The 25,088-nt window shown below is 35.6% G+C and overlaps 2 protein-coding genes across 6 annotated transcripts in view; one reads left to right on the forward strand and one right to left on the reverse strand.

Annotated features, from left to right (window-relative positions):
• The window catches only part of RALGPS2 (Ral GEF with PH domain and SH3 binding motif 2), a 171,203-nt gene that overhangs the window by 99,542 nt on the left and 46,573 nt on the right, over positions 1-25,088 (forward strand). The window lies entirely within an intron of this gene.
• Positions 730-23,953, reverse strand: ANGPTL1 (angiopoietin like 1). Its single transcript, XM_058701143.1, has 5 exons — positions 23,468-23,953; positions 17,445-18,290; positions 4,758-4,951; positions 2,818-3,088; positions 730-1,416 (listed from the first exon to the last, which is right to left on the reverse strand). The coding sequence occupies exons 1-5, from the start codon at positions 23,475-23,477 to the stop codon at positions 1,229-1,231; spliced, it is 1,509 nt and encodes a 502-aa protein (XP_058557126.1). The 5' UTR covers positions 23,478-23,953; the 3' UTR covers positions 730-1,228.

Below are 25,088 nucleotides of genomic sequence, written 5' to 3' on the forward strand. Positions count from 1 at the left end.
GCCAAACCCCTGTGGATTCTGCCCCGAAGGTATTGAATCTCAGTATTGAGAAAATATCTAACAGTTCCTTGAAGTTGTGTTAGTCCCACCCATCAGTATGTGGTAATGCTTATAAAGTTCTCTAGGCTTTCTGACTTGAATAGCAGACAGGATCAGTAAATTTGGAAGTGGGGAGAGCAGGGGTATTAATAAGCTTGTTTATACGTAAGTTATAATTCAGATCTGTAAAACCATTGGCTCACTAAATTTTTGTGATTCCCATTCTTGTAATACCAATATTTTGCTGATAGAACAATATAAATACATTTCAGGAAATTTTGGTGTTCCAATAAATCATGTGAAGACAATATTGAAAAAATCATTTATAATTTCCGTTTTTTGTAAATTTGACTGTTTAAACATTACATACATTATTTTTTAAAATACGTATTTAAATACTATGGATCACTTAATTTGGGGGGGGGGGGGAATTGGCACAAAATATATTGGCAGGAGTTCAAGGGGCACGCCTGGTTGGCTGAGTTGGTTGAGCATCTGGCCCTTGATGTCGGCTCAGGTCGTGATCTCAGTCATGGGATGGAGCCCCATATCGGGCTCCATGCTCAGTGCTGAGCCTGCTTGGGATTCTGTCTCTCGCCCCTCCCCCGTTTGTGCATGCTTTTTCTCTCTCTCTCAAAATAAAAGCAGGAAAAGGATTTCGGTCTAACCATTTCATGTCAGAGGCACAAATTGAATTTGAAATAACTTTTATTCAATGCAAAATGTATTTTCTATTGGCAAAACTAGAGTTTTCTCTAATTTCCTGTCTGTATTTTTATAAATAAAACGTATTACTTGGCTGAAATTTTAAAATTATTTTTTCTATTGGAAGTTAGAGCAATCTCATAAAATTTTTAAATAAATTGTCTTGAACATGTATTCAATTTTGATTTAAAATAAAGCTAAATTTGTTATATACTGTGGCAAATATTTACATTTTATAAAACAAACTGCCTATGTTTAGTCAATATAATTTTAAAAATAGGATTATGGGTACAAATAATCTTCTGCAGTATATTGAGGAAAGATGAAACTATAGTCATAAATCCCCTTTTACAGTTATGGTAAGTTCATTTAAAACTGTATCTGTAGCAATGAATTGTGCAAAACAATATACATGTAACATTTACATTTTTAGGAACTGAAAAGGGCAGAGCTCTCTGTCATTTAAGTTGGAGGCGATCTCTCTTCAGTCAATAGGCTTGATCATCATCTGAACTGCTCTCAAAGAGTACGACCCGCCTCGGTATTCAGCCCAAAATATGCCATCTTGGTATTTGCTTCTGTAATGGCCACCTCTGTACCACACTCCGTTTAGGTTAGAATGCGCACAGGCGTTGTACCACCATCCTCCTTTGTGAAAGTGGGCGCAGTTTCCTTTGAGGAAGAAAATACAGTATCAAAGTAAAAGTTTCTCCAAGCGTGGTGCTCCATAAACCATGAAAAACTTACTCTACCTTCGGAATAATTTCAGTTTTTCTTACTGATTTCAGTTACCTTTGTCTTTAGAGTTTTGTTTCTTCATTCTTTTACTGTTGCTGAAGTATCAGCTACTTGGAAGATCACTTGAATTGCCTTTTTGACCTTGCCCTTTGATTGCTTACCCTTGCTTTTTTAAATTAAATTAAATTTTAATTTAATAATTAATTAACCTTAATTGTAATTAATTGTAATTTCTGTGTAGCAGGGTAAATAAAACACAAACAGCGTTTGTTTGTGTGAGAGAAAGAGGAATAAAATGGAGAATTGGGAAGGAAAGGTATGGAGTTGCTAAAGTATGTAAGTAAGTTGGGGAAAATTGAATTCTCAAAAAAGCACAAAATAATGTAAATTAGAATAGCACTACCAGTGGCCGAATGTGTTTCTGTAAATATGGGATATACTTTGGTTATATCTTCCTTTTTCCCTCTTCTGCCATTGTAAACTTAGAGACCTATATACTGCTTGCCAAGATACAGCTGAACAGAAAAACAGATTTTGCAGGGTGATGTCTCTTTATCAGGGCCACAAAACTGGGGTAAAAAGGCAGAAGTATAGGAAAACTAATGTGAAGAGTTCTGTTTTCTGGATGGCTTCAATGATTCTTCCTAAACCAAATATTAACTTCTCTGAGTAAAGCTTTTTTGTTGTTGCAGTCCTACTGTTCCCCTTCACGTGAGTGCTAAGAAATGCCTTTACCAAGGCCATGTACCCAAATGGCTTGCTTCCTTTGCTCCCTTCAGGTCTTTATTCAGATGTTACCTTCTCAAAGTAACCTTACTTGACCACTCTGTATAAAATAGCACCCACCCCACCTCCTGCTGCTTATCACTCACTGTTCTCTCCATTTTATTTTTCTTAGAGTATTTGTCACCACCTGACAAATAATTTTGTCTCCTAGAGAATAAGCTCTAGAAGGGCAGGAACTTTGTTCACTGCTGTATCCTTAGCATCTGTTAACAGTGCCTGGCATGTGGTAGGTGATTAGTTAGTAGTTGTTATGAATTTTAGGCACTAGAGAATTTTATTTCCAAAGGAATGAGTGTTTTTTTCCTCACCACCCTCCCACCCCCAAGTTAGAATGACAGAACCTTATTTTTCACAGAGTTCATTCACACTTTGGGATTGCCTTATGGAAGAGATAACCAACCTTTCAGCAGCTTATATTCCCTGTGACTGACTCCAAAATTACTTTTCTGGAAAGATTTTTAGTAGTGTATACTGTAATAGCAAGGTTCTGTGTAATACATAGAAGGTAGTGATTCTACAAAGAATACACTTCAGTTTTTTCTTACTCACCTGCATACATATCTTTATCTCTGTCCAGTGTGGTGAACTGTTTACCATTATGCCACATCATAGAGTCCCCTGCATTTCCCTGGTAAGTTCCCAGACGTAGTCTAAAGAATTCACTTTCAGGTTCCAGGCGAAAGCTGCTATATTCTGCATAGACTTTTTTATCACTCCAGTCTTCTAATTCAATCAACAACTTATAATTATCTTGATTGCTAAGCATATAGATATTTTCCAGTCCAAGCCAATATTCTCCATCAATGTTTCCAAACCCTTTCTGTTAATAAACAAACAGCATGAGTACAAACATAAGTGCAGGGATAGTAAACTTTTTTATAGATAAGTTTCAAACATTTGATAACATAAAAATATTTGCCATTTAAGCGGTAATGTGAATTTCCATTTTAATAGCTCACCTGACCTTTATAAACCCCACATAGTCATTTTGTTTTGTTTTTCTTTCTCTTAGTTTGTCCATATTTATTTATACATCTAGCTTCAAACCTTAGGTATAAGAAAAGGGCAAAACAGAATAAACATTATTCCTAGCTACTAAAAACATTAACTAGTGAACTAGCCAGATTCTTGAAAAGGATTCCTGATCTCTCTCGTACAAAGAGCCAGATTTTTTTCTAAAGGTATATATGTAACTGTCCCCTGCCATAGTCAGACAAAAAGAATATCTGGCATTTTTATGATCACTCAATAAAAATGATAGTAGAGCAAATTGTCTTCTTTAGCTCTATTATAATTAAATATCAGGATAAAACAGTCATCTTCAAAGTTCCACCTTGGAAAAATTGTAGATTATTTTTAAAAAATCAATGAACTGTCCTATTTCAGTAAGCATTCACCATTGCAGGTGTGCAGCACGGCGTAAGTTTCGGCAAACCTGATCTTAACACTAAGTGTATTTTCAAGGAGGTTGTGTTGGGGATTTTCTCCCTGGTTATTTGTTTGGAAATTTACACAACTTTTGACATGGATATGTTAATATCTCATTTTTAGCTGCCAGTAAAATGCCACCTAAAAGTGAGTAATCACATGTTACTTCACAGTTTTGAATGAAGTATTAACCATCTAGAAAATATAATCGCACTCATCTGCCATCCTTAAACTGAAGGGTGTATACTATACACTCCTAGCATGATAAACATCAAAATTATTGAGAAATAATTTTGGTCCCATATATCTGGGTGTACATTACTTCCCAACAGCGCCGTTGTCTGGTGTTAACCAATTTAAAACATGGGGGGATGATTATCTGAGATAATTTAACCTAGAGAAAGAGTCATTTTTTTAAGTTCTGTAGTTTATATTAGTGCTTACATACAACTGCTGATGGGTACAAATGTGATCGTAAACAAAAAAGCAGTTGTCTTCTTAGGAAATGGAATTAGTGGTGGTGCCTGGGTGGCTCAGTCGGTTAAGCATCCGACTCTTGATTTCAGCTCAGGTCATGATCTCACCGTCATGGGATCAAGCAAGCCCCACAGTGTGGAGCCTCCCTCTGTGCCTCCGCTGTTTGCATTCTCTCTCTCTCTCTCTCTCTCTCTCTCTCTCTCTCTCTCCCTCTCTCTCCCTCCCTCCCTCCCTCCCTCCCTCCCTCCCTCTCCCTCTCCCTCTCCCTCTCTCTCAAAATAAATAAATAAACATTTTTTTAAAAAAGAAAAAAAAATGGAATTAGCAGTAGTCTTTGCTAAGAATTAAATACATGTATAAATGATCCAGACTGAGACATTTTAAAGTATATCTCTAGTTTCCTTTTTGCCTTTTAATTTTGACTTTAAAACTAGAGATGAGAATTCTTTTTTTTACAAAGGTAGATAGTAAAAAACATATGGATAGTTGTTTCTCAGCTGTGTATCTTATTTATTTCCTAGAATGACTACATTGTAAGAGTTGCTTTGCTCCACCTCTCTCCCAGGTCCAAATCACTGATTTACCTTATAATTTTCCCAGTTTCTGAAGAAGTTGACAGAGCCATCTGTTCTTTTCTGAATAACAGTCCAACCCCCTGGATCCAAACTGTTCTCACACCATAACTGTATTGGTCCATTGCTGTTTTCAGGTTTAATCATATAAATCCCACTGACTGAATGTCCAGCTTCTTTTGCATGCTGACAGTCTTTGAATGGTCCTATAATTAAAATATCATTGATTACCAGGAAACTTACTAGGAATAGAGCCTTATTAAAATAGTTTTAGTCTAGGGTCTTACCTTTATTCTTTCTTTACAATACAACTTTTTATCTATTGTATACACAATACCATAGAAGTTAAAGAAACTAAATAAAGGATTACCCCAGTCCCACTATCTGGAACATTAACTTGTTCCATTTTCCACTGTTCTTAGGAGTCTTTGTCCATATGCATACATTTTTATATTGTTGTAATTCTGACACACATAGAAAATTGAATTCTGTCTTTTAACAAAAAGACAGTTTCCTTGGGACCACAGTCTTCATTCTAGCACTTATAGTAGCTGTAATACACAATTTTTAACATTAGTATATCATTGTTTATTACTCTGTCATTGGATACTGAAGTTCCATCTGATTTTTGCTATTGTAAAGTGCACAAAGTGTCTTCTTATTGGCTTCATTTTTTTCAAATATTTACTTTAAAAATGCTGTGGGATTGATCTGCTAGATCAAGAGGGTGTGAACACTTTTATGGCTCTTCATTGTACCCAGTTCACATTTTCCAAAATTTGATTTCAGTTGAACACACTAGTCCCTTAAGGTACTTCGTGAAAACCGCCTACCACGGTCAAATAAGTTTTATTATTGCTAAGTATTATATTACCCTTTTGGAAACTCACAGTGTACATGTACATATTAAAGACTAAGAAGCCCTGAAATAAATCAGAATTTCCCAAACTTACAGAATCTGTTAACTTTTTCCCTCATTCAGTAGTCCATATGAATGCATTTCAGGAATGTTGGCAAAATGCCTTTCTAAAGAATTGTTTCAATTTATATGACTAACAGTAATTTTCTTAGTCTACACAGTGACCCTGTGATCGTTTACAGATGTCCTATAGATGAAACAGTTAACAGTTAACTAGAGATGAAACTAAAGTCCTATATCTTAGAAGGTAATAAACCTTGGACTTAAACCCGTTTCTTTCTAACCCCAGGGCCCATGTTCTGAACTGCTGGCTACATTTGCTTCCGTGTTATTTCATAGGGAGAGAAACGGATTCTCTCCCTGTTTTTTAATCCACTAGTAAGTTCTTCGTATCTTTTAAAATGACAGAACATTTTTGTGAAATACTTTGTAGTGTCTGACTCTTGAACTTGTGATTTCCACATTTTTTTGGATCTAAAGAAAGATTGCTTCTAAGTTTTACTGAACATTTCTTTAGTTGAACCATTCTCCAGTGTTTTGATCCTTTGTTGTTTTTTTTTATAAGGATGTAAAAATATTAAGTGATTCAGAAATAAGAATTACCCCACAGATCTTTTAGAACAACAATAAAAAAGTATAGAAATTCCAGTCATCACATTTTATATTTTACTAGAAATATTTACATTTTGACATGTGCACTTTTTAGAAATTAGGTGAAAATAGAGTTTAGTCGAGTAAAGCTCATACACTATAATGAAAGTAGGGTTGTTGAAATTTTAAGAAATGTGTTATCTATACTGTACCGGTGTATAAAGGGACCCTTTTCGGCTAACTGGGGAAGGAGTCATCTCATTAAATAAATAGTTATACGATTGCATCATTAGAAGAGGTTTTTAGAGACTGAACTCTTTCCTCTAGATTGCTCCTTGAGGATGGAGACTATTTTTGTTTTTCTTCTGGCTTTACATTATCAGTGTTTTAACTATTAGTAGGCTATTGGTCATTTTTTTAAGTAAATAAATTAACTTGCCTTCACACTTTAAATACAAGGAAATTGAAAACCACACACAAAATCAATAGATGATATATTTCTCTAGCCCACATTTTTATGTTCTGTTGATATTTCTGTTTCAGACTTTTTGAAATTATGATACAATAACCATAAACACTATACATTACTAGTAAAAAAATTTGAGAACCTGGAAAGACTTAATGCTCCCTTTCTTGGGTTACATTTATTTTAGGTATTGGATTCTTTAATTCTTTTAAAAAATTTGATTCTTTTTTTTATAGTTTTTATTTCTCTCCTGCAGTTTCTAATCTTGCATTCATTATGAACATATCCTTTAAGCTGTAATAACTACTTTAAAAATTCTTGTCCCTTCTGTTCCTAGTTTGCTGAGAGTTTTTATCATAATGGATTTTCGGTTTTGTCAGGAGCTTTTATTTATCTACTGAGATAATAGGGTTTTTCTTTTTTTTGTTTGTTAGTAGGTGAATTCTGTGATTACTTTTTAATATTAAACCAACCACCTTATTGCTGGGATAGTCTTGACTTGGTCATATGTATTACTAGTTTTATGTATTGCTAGATTTCATTTGCTAAAATTGTGCTAAGAATTTCTGCTTTCGGGGGCACCTGGGTGGCTCAGTCAGTTGAATGTCCAACTCATGATTTAGGCTCAGGTCATGATCTCATGGTTTGTGAGATTAAGCCCTGTGTTGGGCTCTGTGTTGACAGCGTGGAGCCTGCTTGGGACTCTCCCTCTCTCTCTGCCTCTCTCTTTCTCTCAAAATAAATAAATTTTAAAAAAAATAAAAAGGAATTTCTGCTTTTATATTCATGAGGATATTGATTATTCTGTGAAAGCTCATAAATAGGTTCTTAAGGTAGGGAGGACTGTGAAAAAATAATGTTTTGAGCTTATTAGACTGGCCATAAATTTGATCACATTCCATTAAAATTCAGTGTGAATTGTTTTTATATTATCTACCTTGTCATTTACTGAATTTAAGTTACAAAGTATTCAGAACTTTTAACACAGTGCTTTAGAGAGTAGTCATCATGAGTAACTTGTTAATTGCCTTCTTTTCTCCTTCATTGCAGACCTTGAAAAAAAAGCAGTTGCTCATGTAATAAATATGTATCTTATTTAATTAATAAATTTAATATGGCTAATCAAAGGTGAATGTACAGTCATCTCTATTGTAGAAAATAATGTATTCCTGAAAAACTTCATATTCTATAAAATCTTACACTAAAAATAACAGCAAATATTAGCTGTTAACATACTTTGTATTCAGCTGTTGATACTTGTGACACAAAACATTAAAATAGCTTGGAAAAAATCCCAATGAACCAATATGACCTCTTTGTTTTACTGATTATTCTCCTTATTTATCCATCACATATGAGCTACTAAACACTTCAGAAGCATGCATTGTAGTCAAGTCAGAGAAGGATAGAGAGGTTGTAATTCAGATAGGATGAAATCTATGGAATTTTATATGCAGGAGCAAAATTGAAGGAAAAGTGAAGTCTAATTTCCAGGTCCATTCTTAGATTATTTTGTGTAATACATGATATTATATTCATTTGTTTACTCCTACAACTCCCTATGGGCCAAGACTGTATCTTTTAGTTGTGCATCCATAGTTCAAGCCCACATAGGCACTCAAATATTTGTTGAACTACATGATCCCTAGTAGCCACAGTGGTTTCCAGAATTTCCTCAGTTCTGCATTTTTTCCATATGTTTCTTTTCTGCATCTATGATAGGCTAGAAAGTTTAGGCTCAAGAGGTAAAGAAGCAACCACAGAGTGAAGTGGGAAGTGGGGGAAGTGGCAAGCAAAAAGGGAATTCCACTGCAACATGACAAATATTTGACGGAGTTATGCAGGACAGTTGGGAATACTGGCCAACAAATAGCTAACCCAGATTTGCAGAAAAGAGATCAAAGTCTACCTGTATCTAAGCTGAGTTTTGAAAATTGTGGAAGAGCTTGGGCTCATAGTGTGGGGGTTAGGAGTCTGATCAAGGCTACCCACGAGTAACCTGAGCTGAGAACTGAAAACAGAAGAGAGCTTGAGGTTACAGAGGACTTAGAAGTTTTGTATGCCTGAAATGTAAATGGTCAAGGGTGATACTTAGAGCCCTTGAGGTAGACTGTCGAGTTGAAGTTGTCACTTCCACAATAGTCAAGGATATCTGAGGAACATTGCTCTTATCTTAAACTCTATTATAGTTAATGCACACATAAAATGGTCTTGTTGCAGTCCACATAAATATTCCCTCATTTCAGAAATTTGTTTATTCTATAAATGTCACCTTTGTATTGTTTATTTTATGAATGTCATCCTTGTAAATGTTTGCTCTGCACTCATTTGACTGTAGTTTTGACAATTACATTTTATATTTAAGTATATATTCAAAAGTTTGACTTTCACTAGGTTACTTGAATTGCTCTAAAATATTTAGAAACATCAAGGTTTTGAATGTTGACAGAATATTTGTAAAATACCATTTGTTTCTTTTCTGCGACTTAAAAGGCCCTTGGATATTTAAACAAATTGGAGAGTTGTGGGTTTTCTAAATCCAGCTTTGATTTGATAAGACTTCATTTTATGCAATATTAAAATTACCTTTAACTTTAATTTTCAACCCACTTTTTTGGTGATGGCCTTCATGTTTACAGTTCAGATGCCTGTTAGATTTAGTTGATCAAAAAGCTTAGGAAAATGTAGTTGAAATCCTTTTCTAGAACATGTGTCTAAAATTAGTAGTGTTTTAGCTACTTTTTTCTCCTTGGTACAGGTAGTTAATGTTAGAATTTAGTATTTGTTTGTGTTTATTTTTTTATAAATAAACCATTAACCTGTCTTAGCCCAGTATATATTGTTGGTCTTGGCAGAAATATTTTTTCATTATTACTTGTATATGTTATTTACTTTTCTCTAGAGTTTGATTATAAGACATTCTTCTATTAAGTGTTTTACTGCTTTCTCTTCCACAAAAGTCATTGCCTAATAGGAATTCTTAAATGACTAGAAGAAAAGTAATAGCTTTATTTTTGAGAGGTCAAATTTAACTTGAAGGTTTGCATATGATCAGAAGTAAGTTTACTAACATATGTTTCAGGAATTTGTTCAGAATGGTTCACAAAGGGTATAGACTGGAAGTACCTTTCTTTTAAAATAGGAATTTTATTAACCTTTTTCTTGCATTGAGTAATCTTGAAATAGTCTTCATCTTTCTTGACACAATTGGATTCTTCTCAAGGCAGGAAACTGGAGTTCTGTACATTGAATTTGAAGGACCAGTCTCTCTCTTCCTCAGTTTATTTGATGATTAAAGTTTGTATAGGGCTAAGAAACTCCAGTTAATAGATCTGATTCATAGAAAGAAAAATATTGACCAGTCATGCCACATTATTTCCCAACACGTATTTTTCATTAAGAACCCATATTTTGAACAGAACAGTGGGTTAATTTTCTTTTTCATACTTTAAATATACCTTTATTGGGAACCATCTTTAATATACCCATTTTTTTTTTCTGTAAAGAAACTATTTAATTGCTTAAAAGGAAAAGCTTTCTTCCCTTTTTGAACTTGTTGAATTTCTCATTTATTTTAATTGTCCTAATCCTGCTCTTTGTGACAAAAGAAACAGGACAAAAAGGTAATCACTTTAGAGCTTCAAATAATTGGTCATCAAGTAAAATCTTTTGAGAGGTAAACTTTTTAATTGGGTTGTGAGCTAAGTATAAGACAAATACATTCTATAGCATTTCCAAATGGGAAGTTTGGGGCAAATACTTTCTAAAGCAATAATAGATTCTGTCTTCTAAAAATATTAATTACTATGTTTATTAACCTGTAAGTTTAAAATAAAAGTTAGTGGGGCACCGGGTGGCTCAGGTGATTAAGCATCTGACTCTTGATTTCGGCTCAGGTCATGATCTCACAGTTCCTGAGATCAAGCCCCATGTCAGGCTCTGCACTAATTAATAGTGCAAAGCCTGCTTGGAATTCCCTCTCCCTCTCTCTCTCTGCCCCTCCCCTGCTCACATGTGTGCTTTCTCTCTCCCTTTCTTTTTCTCTCTCCTCTCTCAAAATAAATAAAAAGCATTTTTTTTTTAAATCTTAAAAAAAAATAGGGGCTCCTGGGTGGTTCAGTCAGTTGAGCGTCCAACTTCAGCTCAGGTCATGATCTCGCACTGTGTGAGTTCGAGCCCCATGTCGGGCTCTGTGCTGACAGCTTAGAGCCTGGAGCCTGCTTCAGATTCTGTGTCTCCTCCCCTCTGCCCCTCCCCCGCTTGTGATTGGTCTCTCTCTATCAAACATAAACAAATGTAAAAAGAAAAAAAAATTTTTTTTGAATCTTAAAAAATAAAATGGAATTAAAAAATAAAATGCATTTAGCAATCTGAGCTTTTATTTTTGAAATTACTAAAGAATTATAAGTTGTTTCTCATAACTGGTAAAAAAAAGAATCCTATTCCAATAGCCCCTTTGTCTAAACAGGTTTCTTTAGTTTTTTTTTTTTTTAAAGTGTTAATCTAAGTATTCCACTGAAAGCAATTGCATCTTTAAAATAACACCAATAAGAAGCATTATAAGTAATTAAAAGTTTTATCCACTAAAAAGCGTATTGTTAGTTTCTAATGACTGCTTTTTATGTTTAACTTTTTTCTTTTTTTTTTTTTTTAATTTTTTTTTTTCAACTTTTTTTTTTTTTATTTATTTTTGGGACAGAGAGAGACAGAGCATGAACGGGGGAGGGTCAAAGAGAGAGGGAGACACAGAATCGGAAACAGGCTCCAGGCTCCGAGCCATCAGCCCAGAGCCTGACGCGGGGCTCGAACTCACGGACCGCGAGATCGTGACCTGGCTGAAGTCGGAAGCTTAACCGACTGCGCCACCCAGGCGCCCCTATGTTTAACTTTTTAAGCTTACCTTTTATGTTCCCATACATGGCAAAGCAAGGCACATGTAGGGGAGGGTGCAGATAAATGGAGTAATTAATGATGGTCAGACCATACATACACCAAGTGTTTTCATATGCATCACCTCACAAATTACCATAACAATCTTTCTTACAAAAGAGGCAACAAAAAAGCCTTGCCAGAATCCCAAGTTTCCTGATAGCTATGCTCTAATACGCTGTGAAGGAACTTTCTCAAATCAATTTGCTTACAAGGAATAAACTATTTTTATAAATACACCATTTGTAAAAGAGCAATGTTTTCTTTTGTAAAAGACTAACCCAAAATGTCGTCCGTGAATAACATTAACGGTTAAGAATTTTATTGATAGCAGTTTGCCAGGTGTGCAGTTATATTCCCAAACATTTTGCTTTAACGGTAGAGGGAAGGTAATGTTTCTGGAGATAATTAATTTTAATCTAACAGAGTTATTGCATTATTTGCGTTGATTTCATAGTAAGTTTGTTCTTTGGAGGTACATTTTTCTTATAACCTAAAATATAAAATTGTCATTAAAACACCTTTTTAGAAGAATGGTGGTAAGATACACATAACGAAGTTTACCAACTCATCATTTTAAATGTACGGTTCATACCTTCTCTTTATTGTGCAGCCAGTCTCCAGAACTCTTTTCATCTGGCAGAACTGAAACCCTTTATCCATCAAACAGACTTTCCTATTCTTCCAGCCACCATTCTGCCTTCTGTCTCTGCACATTTGACTACTGTAGGCACCTCATATTAGTGCAGTCATACAGTATTTGACTTTTTGTGACTGGCTGAAACAAGTTTAATGCATATGCATTATACATTTAGAGACTTTAGAATTCTAGACTATGTACCTACATGTAGTGCACAGTTATTAAGAACATCTTGTTGCCAGAAGTATATGTAAGTACAGAAGAACCATCCATCTTTGCCCTTTTTGTCCAAGTACCGAAAAAGCTCAAATATATTTTCCAGTCTGATAAGAATACTGTGAACAAAGATTGTAGTACATTATATATAAAGAAAATAGCAAGTCTGTTTATTGTTGCTCAGAGTAATTTATATTTTATAGGAATCATAGAATATTAGAACTAGAAAGGATGTTAAAATTGTCAGGTCCAACAAGCACTCTCATTGTACAAGTGAGAGAACAGGACAGTCAGGCAAAGTGACTTACTCAAGGTCAATAGCAAAGATAACAGGTTTTCTTAACTCTGTGCGCTTTCCCTTATATGTTCATTAGTGTTCTAATGAACATTCTTACGGTGTAGCTAATTATTCCTTGGATATCAAAGACCAACATTTATAGAATGAAATAAGTAAAAAGTTAATGTTTACTTATAATAACAAATAGTGAATAGCAGAAAAAATTATGTGTGCCCTTAAGTTTACATTAGGGATTAGTTTATTAAGGATATAAACACCATTGTTTTATTTAAGCAGAGGTCTTTTAAATGGGACTTTTGATATGCTAAATCCCTAACATGGGATTTAATTCTGAAATACAAGATTTTTCTTACACTACAGCTCAGTGTATAATAAAATGTAGAAGTGATACAGCTCATTTTGTGTAAGCATTTTTTAATGTATCAGTGTATGAATATATGAATAATAATTTCTTCTAGAACCGATACCATCCAGTTAAGATTCAGCACTCACAGAAAATACTCCATGGTGTTCATCTCCGTACCTACATAGCTATACCTTCCATCAGTTAAAAAAAAATTCTACACACTTCAGTTATATTTATTTATATGTGATAATGTATAAACTATTATGCTGATAAATTGCAAACATTAAAAGCTTACCTAAAACATACACTTTTTAGAAGAATATCAAAAATAAATACGTATTTTTTTCTTTCTATACCCAGTGGATCATTTTGTACACATCTTTGCTTTGGAAATCACAGGGTTTGGGGATATTAGTAATGATCGTCATTTACCTAACATAGTGGTGTTCTAGCCTGTTGTTACTGAGTGTTAAAACAATATATACTGAATGAATCCTGATATCTATACTCTTAACACGCTGTTAGTTAATACAGCGTTAGTTAATACATTGTTAGTGCAATGTATCAAAAGTACTTTCATGAAGGTCTTTGGAATGAAAACTTTAAGAAGCTCTGTAAAAATGTAGTAACAAGTTAGCCAACATTTATTTAGCATCTGCAAGTGAGAGACAATATCCATCTACTAGGAAGGAGCTTATATTATAGTTAGAAGACATTTTATTTAGATGTGTATATAAGTACTATATGTACCTGTAAAGACAACTGATAATTCAAGAGGGAGTATAAGGAATGTTGTATATACTTTATGTCACAGAGAAAAGAAACATTTGTGGAAAGAAGCAATCACTTTAAGCCTGAGGAAGTCAGCAAGGACTTTAAGGAGGAGTTGCTATTTTATTTTATTTTATTTTATTTTATTTTATTTTATTTTATTTTATTTTGGTCTGAGCCTTATAATTTGATAGGCAGAAAGCATGGAAAACATTTCAAAGACAATGAGTTGATTCATTTTATTGAAACAGATGGTTTTTATGAAGGAACTTAATAGAAGGAAAGCTAAAGAAGTAAGATTGTTTTGAGGAGGAAATTGTTCTTACCCAGGCTAAGCAAAATGCACATTTTCTGTGTGTCATATGGAACTGCTGAGCAGAAGTGTGATGTGATCAAAGTGGTAGTTTCAGAAGATCTGTTGGCAATATAGAATATATTTTGATGGAGAGAGAAAATGGAGTTAGGCTAATTGACAAGCTATTACACCATTTCTAGTAAGAGTTAACATTTTGACTGCCAGGCACTGTTCTAAGTACTCCTCAAATGTTAAATTCTATGAGGTAAGTACATTTATTATCCCCCATTTTACAGATGAGGAAACCGAGGCACAGAGCAGTTTCACCCCACCTTCACCCCACACCCTGAGGTTACACAGCTGATAACCCAGAAGTCTATCCTCTAGCTGCTGCCATAGATAATTGGGAGCTAAGTTAGAGTTCTGGCTCTGAATAGAAATGAGGGACAAGTCCACGAACGATGGAAAAGCAGCAGGGGTAGAACTGAGCTGACTGGGTATGTGGGGCAGGAGGCAAGTGTCAGAGATGGGCCAAACAAATTCAGAAATAGGGAGTGATGGAAATCAAAACAGAGAAATCAAAATCAAATGACCCACCAATCTTACTAATGGGAATTTATCCTAAGGATATAATCATAGAGAAAGAAAAAGAACAAAGTTATTTTTTAAAGCTGCAAGAATACTTATTACCATGTTTAACAGGAAGGACACGTAAGAAAGACTTGAAGGCTATTACCAAAGTGTTGGTTAACTTTTGTTTATTTCTATTTGCTTTTTGTTTGTAATGTTTGTTTATTTTTTGGAGAAAGCACAAGCGGGGAAAGGGCAGAGAGAGCAGGGGACAGAGGATCCAAAGTAGGTTCTGTGCTGTCAGCAGAGAGCCCAATGAGGGACTTGAAATCTGAGCCAAAGTCGGACACATAACTGACTGAGCCACCCAGGCACTCCTGTTTATTTCTATTGGCTATTTAGCGAACCTTTCTTAAAAGCTTGTTAGTATTTTCTAGATTTTCTTCAATAAATATGTATTACTTCTGTAATAAGTTACTTATTTTAAAAGGAAAATGCTAGCTTGGGGAAAAGATTATTTTAAGCTCTAGTCATTCATTCACTCATTCATTTATTCCTCAAATATCTATCATAGTGCTTAAAATATGCTGAGCACAATGTGCCAAGACTTGATCCTACTACCTAGATGTTCGATTTCTTACTGTTGAATACTGAGAGTTCTCTTTTTTTTTAATGTTTGTTTATTTTTTTAGAGAGACAGTGAGAGTGGGGGAGGGGCAGAGAGAGAGACAGACACACAGAATCTGAAGCAGGTTCCAGGCTCTGAGCTGTCAGCACAGAGCCAGACATGGGGCTCGAACTCATGAACCATGAGATCATGACCTGAGCCAAAGTCGGATGCTTAACCCACTGAGCCACCCAGGCGCTCTTTTTTTTTTCTTTTTTTTTTTTTTTTTAAAGTAGGCTTCATACGCTGCATGGAGCCCAACACAGGGCTCTAACTCACCCCCCTGAGATCAAGAGTCAGTGGCTTAACCAGCTGAGCCAGCCAGGCATCCCCCAGCTAGGTGTTTGAGACAGTAAAATGAAAAGACAGTTCACTTTCTTCCAGAAGCATTCAGTCTACCAGGAGACCAACATGCAAACAACTCTAGTGTAATGTGATAACGGAAAACATGTTCAAGGCAAAGTCAGCAGTTTGGGGAAAGAGCCATTTAGATGTTTGTTGGAATCTGGGAACGTGTAATATTTAAGGTATTCTTTTACTTAAGCCTTAAAATCTGCCAGGTCAAGAGAGAAACTGGGAGAAGGCATTTCAGGAGAGGAAGCAGCACCATGTGAGGTGATGGTAGAACATCCAGATGCAAAATACTGAGCATTGGTTAGATTTTGGAGGGAGAGCCCCAGGCAGGAGTCGTCTGAGCAGTGGTGGTACTTGGCGGCCTTGAAGGTGTGTGAAACCTGCAAAACAGAGTATCTTGAGGAAAACTTTTTTAAATATAGAGAAGGAAGGAGATGCAAATGAAGAATTTAGAGAAGTAGGAAGAGTCAGAATATTCTGAAGTGGAGCCCCAAGAAAGCACTGGGGTCCACTGCTGCAGAGACATACTTTATGACATACGCGTTCCAGTCTTTGTTCTCTGTGTTGTTGTTTAAAATCACTCCATAGTCTACGTACATTTTTATGTACTGCCTTTTCAGTAAGTGAATGAACTATTTATTTAATCTTTTTACTTTGGGGCATTTGGACTTTTCTTTCCACTGTAAGGAAACAAATCAACTTCTAAAGAATTCAAGAGAATGCCTTATGGCACAATGGTTGCAGGGGTAAAATAAATGTAAAATATTCAGAAAATTAGCAGTGAGCTTACTAAACTGAAACAAAGATGAATTATTTATCTTTGTATTCTGGCCACTTAGATCGGTGACCAATACTGAAGGGAAAGAGGAAGGGAGGGAGGGAGGGAAGAGGAATGGAAGAAGGAACAAAATTAAGAAATAGAGGTAGGGATAGTGGGATCAATTTTAGGTTTTGTTTTGTTTTGTTTAACCATAGTGAAAATGTAATTATACGTATGTGGGTATAAGATACAAATTGTAGTTTGTTTAGCCCTGGAAAATAGAAGGGATACCTTTTCCTCTTAACACTGAGGGCAAGAAGGCATGGGTGTTATGTAGATGTTTCCAAAATAGGGAAAAAACAAGGAACCTAGGGCCTGAGTAGACTTCATCTCAGTGCAGGAGTAGATGACACATTTCTGAGAGCAGAGGTAAGGAGGAGGTGTAATTAGAGGCTTAAGGAGAGTGAAAGCAAATTTTTAAATGTTCCTTTTGGAGAGGAGGAAAATGGGGAGAGCAGCAAGAGGTAAACAGAAGGATTGCTGAGCAGCTAGATGATCTAGCTGGAGGCCGATGGGGGGTTGTAGAGGTTAGAAGTGGATTATGGACTCATTCCTGTCTTAATGCTGGTAACTTAGATTGTGAGAATTTGGATGGAAGACAATACTTTTCTCACAGAATACTCTGTTTTTAGAAACTCTTAGACTCAGACCTGAGAGATGTATTTAAGTTCAACTCCTGATTAATAGAAAACAAAAATGTTCGTGTATAATTACGTCACCAAAACTAAGAGTAAGCCATTTATTGTGTGCATTGTTTTATAAACCGTAAAACATATTAACCTCATGCTTCCATTTTTAACAGTAAGAGGTAACTCACCTTCATTGATGAACGTTACTGGTGGTATCTTGAGAGGACTTTTGGTGGAAGAAGTCCCCAGATCGGGTGGTGGCATTAAATCCCTGGGATAACCTGGATCCCTCTGTATCTCATTACCCCCCAGCAGTCCAGGAGTATACGGATGACTGTTAGGAATATGTTGTGGCACCACCTGGACAAGAGGAGGAGACACATGGGGGTCTTGTCGGGAAAATATCTTCAAGCACTGTTCTTCCAGCAAAGTGATCATCACAGACTGGTTATTGACGAGATCAGTCAAGGAAGCATATTTCACCTCTAGTTCCCTGTACCTTGTTGCCATCTTCAACATTTCTGTAGTGACATTGAGGATTTTATTTTCCAACTGGGAAAGTTCAAGTGAATTATCCCTCTTACGGATAATCTCGTGTAATAGCTGCATATAGAGTTGAGTAACACGGGAGTTCATGTTCCGGCTTTCTTTTCTCAGCAGCTTCACCTCGTTTACAATGTTTCCATCTACATCCACCACCAGCTGCAGGACATCTATCTCCCGCTTCTGCCTGGAGAGCACATCCTTCAGGTTTTCAAGGTCCATCCTGGTGATCATGTCTTTAATAGTACTTGCATCTTGCCCTTTGGTATTGACACAAATTGGCCCTGTAATTTTTTGTTCAGGCACCAGGAATGTGTATGAACATTTCTTTGCTTCCTCTTTACCATCTGTGGCACGAGGGTATCTCCTCTGGGTTATTTTTTTTATTTTGAACTGTCCTCCTCTGCAATGTCCAATGCCCATTAGTAGGAAGAATAACACACTTAGGGTCCAAATAAAAGCCTTCATTTTGAAATGAGGTTGTATGAAGTCTTTGTAAAAAAACAAACCAGTGAAGGAAAAAAAAAGTAAAAAGAATGAATATTAACCTACTTTTAAAGTCAGTAACGAAAAAAAAAATGGAAAAAACCGAGTATCTATTGGTGTTATTAATTGGGCCAGAATTAATTTTATTAATTTGTTAAATCCAACACCACGATGCCTTTGCATTTGTTTAGGTTTCAGAGAATAACTTTCCCAACTATCACCTCACTGTAATACTTTTTCTTCCCCAGCTCAGTGCACACATTTTGGTGAGTGCCCACTGTTTGCAATGGCATACTATTAGTGTTCTTGGGTGCTTTGAGACCCTAATAAGACACTTTTCTTACCCTTGAAAAGCTTACTCTACCGTCTTAAGACTCTGAAAATGATACACAATGTGTATAAGGCATTAATTAAAACATTCTTCCCTAACTAGTATTAAAGCTAATAGCAAGTGACTTTACTAGTCATTATTTTATATGTATATTTGGTTTTAGTTAAATTGGCCCTCTCTAATAAATATCTTTTTTATCTATCAGAGAAACATTTTGAGGCAGATCTCAAACCAGAAAGTTTTGGCATCATATTTTTAGTTTTTGTAGCATGTCCTTTTAGGATTCGAGACAAGTTGAAGAATGAGGGAATGTTTACAGTCATTATTGTAGGCGATTATGTTTTCTAAACCATAATCATATATATGTTCTAAGTTTACGTATGATTTAGCAGGTTCATTCTTCTAACAGGTTCTACTGAACTGTATTTTAGTAAAATTTCAATAATTTTCTTTAACCATTACCAAGGAAAGAAACTCTATATTTGAATATGATTGTTAGAGTTGGAAAGTGCCTTAGAGACCATCTCATTCAAGAACCTCTTTGCACCTGGGACGCCTGGTGGCTCAGTCGGTTGAGTGTCCGGCTTCGGCTCAGGGCATGGTCTCGCAGTCCGTGAGTTCAAGCCCCCCATCAGGCTCTGTGCTGGCAGCTCGGAGCCTGGAGCCTGCCTCTCTCTCTCTGCCCTTCCCCCGCTCACATGTGCTCTCCCTCTTTCTCTCAAAAATAAATAAACATTAAAGAATAAAAAAGAACCTCTTTGCACCCATGTGCATGTTGAAGGCCCAGACCACACAAATAGATGGTATTAGAACCCAGTCAAGAATTCAGGTTCCCCGGCTCCTCAGTCAGTGTTTATAGCAGTGGCACGTATTGCTGACATGTGTGCTTGAAATGTTTCAATTTTGCTGTGACAGAGAAATTCTTGTCCCTTATAATGCAATTTCTGTAGAAACACTAGAGGAAACATTAGAACTTGCTCTACGAACCAAAGCTGCTTCTTTCTCACGAGTTCCCTCCCTAAGGAGTGGTAGCAGTAGAACGGGTAGGACGTGCCACTCTGTCGGGTGCGTCAGCAGGCTGAGCGGCACATGGCCCACCTTCCCACTGTCACAAGCTCGATTCCTGCTTGCTGGTTTTGAAGGACACCAGTGGATACACTAAGAACTCTAGTGTACCACTTCCCACCCTACTTCTTGTGTTTTGATTTGAGAAGTCAGGTCCCAAGTTGTTTATGCCTACGATTAATAACAGTAACGCAGTAATAACAGTCATTCATACTTACGGGGCACTTGGCATTATTTTGAGCCCCTTTACATGCATTAAGTCCATTACTTGTAACTACAATCCTCTGAGGTAGACTGTCACAGTCCTCATTCTTAGCGAAAGACTAGCATCTGGAAATTAAGTACCTTACCCAGAGTCACACAGCTTCTAAGAGATGGCACCAGAGTTTGAACGTAGACAGAGACTCCACAGAGTTCATTGCAACATATTCTATTCTATTTTCTGTCCCCAATACCGTAACAGTCCTTCACATTTATGTAGTGCTTAATACATGTTAACAATATGTTTGCATTCACAACAACACTGTGAAATAAATGTATACCATTTTACACAGAGATAAAGTACCAGAGAAGCCAACATTGGCATTCAAATGCGATTCTGATCTTCTGCTCCTAACTTTGCTAGACCGGTGTTTTTTATCCTAGTCGTGGTGTAACTACAGAGGAGCCTTAACTTTGTGTCTCTCGTTTTTCAGTCTTTTCCTGGTGTGTATCTCTTTACATTGACCCATTGCTTATTTATGAACAGGTATCTGGGAATCATTTTTGTTAGGCTCTGTTTCCATCATTTTTCTATCCCAAACTTTTCTGCTGTCATTCCTTTTCCTCTGTATGTATTGTATCAGTTGATATCTATCTAACTTGTAAGTATGAACCCTCCCCCAAAATAAAGGTTATTATTAAAATCAGTGAAATAAGGACTCTTTGACTTGCAGTTATGAAGATGACCACTACTTTTTAAAACCATGTCTCCTTTGGTGTTTTGAAGGTGGAGTGAGAATGAAAATAAGCAAAGGGTGGAGTGTGGAGTATTTTTCTGTTACCAACATAAGATAGGAGGAGTGAGCATAATAGTATTCCTTATTTATATCAGAGGCCTTCTCTTGCTAAGTGATCATCAAAAGCACACTTGGATGAATACTTTTAGTTTTTTGTTTTTATATTTTGCCTCGGACATGAGTAGAAAATTTAGACCTTAAACATCATCTGTCTATTTTATAAGAAAAGGACTGCTATTGTACTAGAGTTACTTATGCCAAAAACCAATAAAAGATTTCTTGTTATATTTGCAGATTCGTGGAATTTAGATGTGGTTTATTTTAAAAACTGAGGACAGTAAAGTAGAAGCCGTCAGCCTCCTGGTTCAAATGTATAGTATTTCTCCTGCATAGTTAACTTAGCTAGTCCTCAACTTCACTCATTTCACTTTAATAATAGAATGGAAACTCTTAGATCATAAAATTACTTAAGTAATCTATGACATAAGCTACCAAAACAAGGGAAATTCAGAACCTATCATGAAACTTCCAAACAAGTAGAATTTCATAAACAGTATTCTGATTTGAACAGCTTGTGTTTCCTACCAGACACAGATTTGTATAGAACAACTAAGAACATATAATCCAAGACTGTTATTGTGACTTTACATCAGTGTTGTCATGAAAGAACAAAAACGTGAAAAGTTAAAATAGCAGTATGTTCTGCCTTAGCTCTTTGTGGGCTCCTGTACGATTAAGTCGTAAGATAAATCCTTGTGCACCATGAGAGAATCTGACCTAAGTAAGTATTTAAAGGAGGCAATTAAAGGTTTCTTTTAAGCAAATACAATTCCCTTACCCTTATTATAAAAGTAATGACTCAGTTGTCACATAAAGAAGAATAAGGAGCCACATTTCTTAAGTAAGTAGACTAGCTACGTCATGAGTAAAGAACTGGTTTTAAAAATACATTTACTACTACATTTTCTGAAAACTTCAGTATTTCCCCACCACGTTCAGTTTTAAAAGTGAAAGATCTATAAATCTGTGTTACCTCATAAAACCTTTCTGTATATGTTAAAATTTTCCTAGGTCCCAAGAGAATGTTATAAATTAGTTACAGTCTACTTAAGTTTAAATCTGTGCCTTTGCTTGGTTGTTTTTAGGGAAAAAAGAAAAAAAGTCTTCCATGCCTTGGGTTAATTTTATTAGTACTGTTTCTCTTCATAGTTGCTACATTTGCCAGCTAGTAGAGAGAAGAAATAAAAATCAGGATTTACTTCCTTTCAGATGGTAAATGCATAGAGGCATTTAACTGGTTATCTCACGCACCGAAAATAGCATGAGGCAATGAACCTAAATTTATGAAGCACTGAAGATACCTTAGGTACTTCTAGATTGTGAATTATATTCTGGGAAAAGACTTGAGAACAATCTCATCCCCTGGAGACATCTAAGAAAGGGATAGTTATCTGTGTGTTTGGGGTTTCAGATTAAATGCTTGCCTAAGGACTCAGTAAGAAATGAGGTTGAATGAGGTCCTGCACTTTTCATAGCAAAAAAAAAATAACAACAACAGAAAGAGAGATGAGAGTATTTCAGATGCAGTATTGCTTGGACATTTTATCAGTTTCTTGTAAAATATGTTTAACAGAGATCCTCCCAGGATTTAGAGTTTGAATCTTTAAGGAAAAGACATGTAAGTAAAGTTGAAGAAATCTTAGCTTTACAATTATTTGCTTGTTGAAGATTCTTACCATTTAATGCCTTTAGTTTTTTAAAAGAACAGAAAATCCCCAAATCATAAAAAACTTAAGTGTCTTTGATGCTAAAGCTAACTGTTGGTAACTAGTAATTTTATTTTTAACAGTTCTTTCTCGTAATACAATTAAACAAAGCCCTCAGGTAGAATATTGAAAGAAACCTCATATGTATGGTTACCAAAATTCTGTCTGTCTAAAAGTATTATATATTCTTGGTCTTTTAATCATGTATTTAAGTAATTGGTTCTTCTGGGTTCTTATTTTCTACTGTTACTGCTGACTGCTTAATACTTCTGTCACATTTTATTTTTTTCCTTAATCCTAATCTATAAAGTTTTAGTTTTTTTGTGTGTGTCAATAACTTTGCTTTTTTAAGTAATTCTAGGTATAGCAGTTTTAATGTGTGTGACCCAAGTTAAATTCCTGTTACATGTAAACCTGGAAAGTTAGTTACAATTTTGAGTTTTTGCAAGAAATACCATAGACTTACCTTTAATCTTTACAAAATTTCTGCTTCATATTGGGTTATGCTATAACTGGGGAATTGTTCTAAAGCCTTTAAGTTAATTTTATATGTTCTTAGCTGTGTTTTGTAGCTATACTTTAAGATCTCTAACAGTATGCATAAACTTATACACTATAACTGCAGGAAGAGAGACTCATGTTTACAGCTGTTTTCTTTTGTTTGTATCCCTTTGTTTTTACTCACTGTGTTATCAGCCTTATACATTTAATCTGTTACTTGTTAAAATTTCTTTCTAGTGTCACTAAAGCACTTGTTCTCTGAAACCAAGCACGTATCTACCGATGTGTAAGCATATACACCAAATGTTATTAAAGTGAACCTCATATAATGCATCGATCACCACAGAGTATGTACATAAGGACCAGTTTTTACATAAAGGTGCAAAAGAAAACCTTTTTCAGCTAAGATAAATTGTAGTGTATTTATAAATTCTTTGTTTAATAAAAGATTTTGAAATTTCTACGAATATAAAATTTTGACATACAGAATTTTTAAATAAAAACAAGAAATATTAAAATACCTTTATGCATCTGTTGATAAAGCAGACCCAGAAACTTGCTGCTCTTATTCTCGCTTTTAAAAATCAGTGCAGAAGTTTGTTCATCTGTGACTTTAATGGCAATTGCATTTTTGTTTTGGACCGTTGAATCCAAGCTGTAATAACGAACTTCTTTTTCTTCTTACAACACTCATCAATTGAATTTGACAAGCCACCTATGTAATTTTAAGTAGTATAGTGGAAGTTCTGGTCTGTGGGCTGTCGTTAATCCGGCAGAGAAAGCATTGTGGCTTTGCTCTGTCTGCCACATGGAGAAATGCAGTAACCAGCTGCAGCTGACCCAGATTGTATATACAGTACCCTTGAATAGTGATTCCCTCTCTTTCTCAGTAAACTCAAGTTCAGCCCACATATTACGTCACCAAAAAATTGCTGGAGACTAGGGGGGGAAAGTCTCCTCCTTAGGATTTCCTCTCTGTAGCCTTAAATAGGGGTGGGGGTAGTGGGATCAGCAGGAGGTTGAATAGCTCCGAACAAGGAGAGACTGTGTGCAGGTTGAAGGAAGGGCACCATCTGGAAACAAACTATCATAGTTCAGCAGGCAATTATAAAACAAACATTTTAGTCTGCTGGCCAGAGATCTTTTAACTCGAATACTGAAAAAATAGTACTCAGCTTCTCAGAAATAGTAGCAGGCTGATAAGTTTGTTTTTTGTTACAAAGAACGAGCATTAGACCTTGTCAGGAGGCAGCCACCTAAATAATGTAATGCTCTCTATAACCTAGCAGGATTTTTAAACATTTTACTAAGTTGTCATTTCAGAAGGTTTTAAACTTAGAAGAAACTTGATGTTGTTTTGATGTATCTCACTGTGTAATGTCACTTAAGATAAAACTGCTCATACACATAATTACTAAAAATAAGTGGAAATCTATATATAAAATTAAGAAATTGAATACTTTTAAAGATTCTGATTTTCTATAATGTCATATCCTCCTATTCTAACAACATGACCCTTCTTGTCTGAATAAGGTTATTCTTAGTAGTTGATGTTTTGAGATTTAAAAGCAAACATACCCCTGGCCAGAGTGAGGGAAAAAAAGAGAGTTCTGACACCCCACAGGCTATGTGAATTTAGACAAGTCGAGAGAGAGAATTAGTAACTGTTCAGTACTCACTGTGCTATTATATTTCATTAAACCAAGAAATGTTAAGTAACTCAATAGCTAATGAAACAAAAATTTAGGCATCTTAACTGATTTGGCTTAGTACTTCACTATTAAGTAGTAGAACTGGGATTTGAATCTAATTCCCAAGCATTATGCCACACTGTCTCTCCTTGGATTCTGTAATTGCTGATTGCTGCTTCTAGATAAAATTTGGGGGGCTTCTAGTTTCCATATTACCATGTGCTTTTCCTTCCGTGTTGCCTTAGCTTGAGCTATTTTTTCTTTCCTGATAGATTCTACCATCATCTCTTTGTCGATCCACACTCTTTAAGTCAGCCTAGTTTCAAAATAAATAAAGTCAACCTAGTTGCTACCTCTTTCACAGAATTGTTTCTTTAAATTCCGTCATGTACCTATGTCTGTCGGGGGTTGCAAACTCAAGGGTCTACAAAGACATGCTCACAAGAATGAA

The sequence above is a fragment of the Neofelis nebulosa genome, chromosome 15 (genome assembly GCF_028018385.1).
Source record: "Neofelis nebulosa isolate mNeoNeb1 chromosome 15, mNeoNeb1.pri, whole genome shotgun sequence".
NCBI classification, from domain to species: Eukaryota; Metazoa; Chordata; class Mammalia; order Carnivora; family Felidae; genus Neofelis; species Neofelis nebulosa.

Excerpts from the sequence above, each read along its gene's own strand:
- ANGPTL1 (XM_058701143.1), bottom strand. Across the intron at positions 4,952-17,444 it reads AGTAACGTTCATCAATGAAG|GACCATTCAAAGACTGTCAG; the intron begins GTGAGTTACCTC and ends TTTTAATTATAG. Across the intron at positions 1,417-2,817 it reads AGATAAAGATATGTATGCAG|GAAACTGCGCCCACTTTCAC; the intron begins GTGAGTAAGAAA and ends TCTTCCTCAAAG.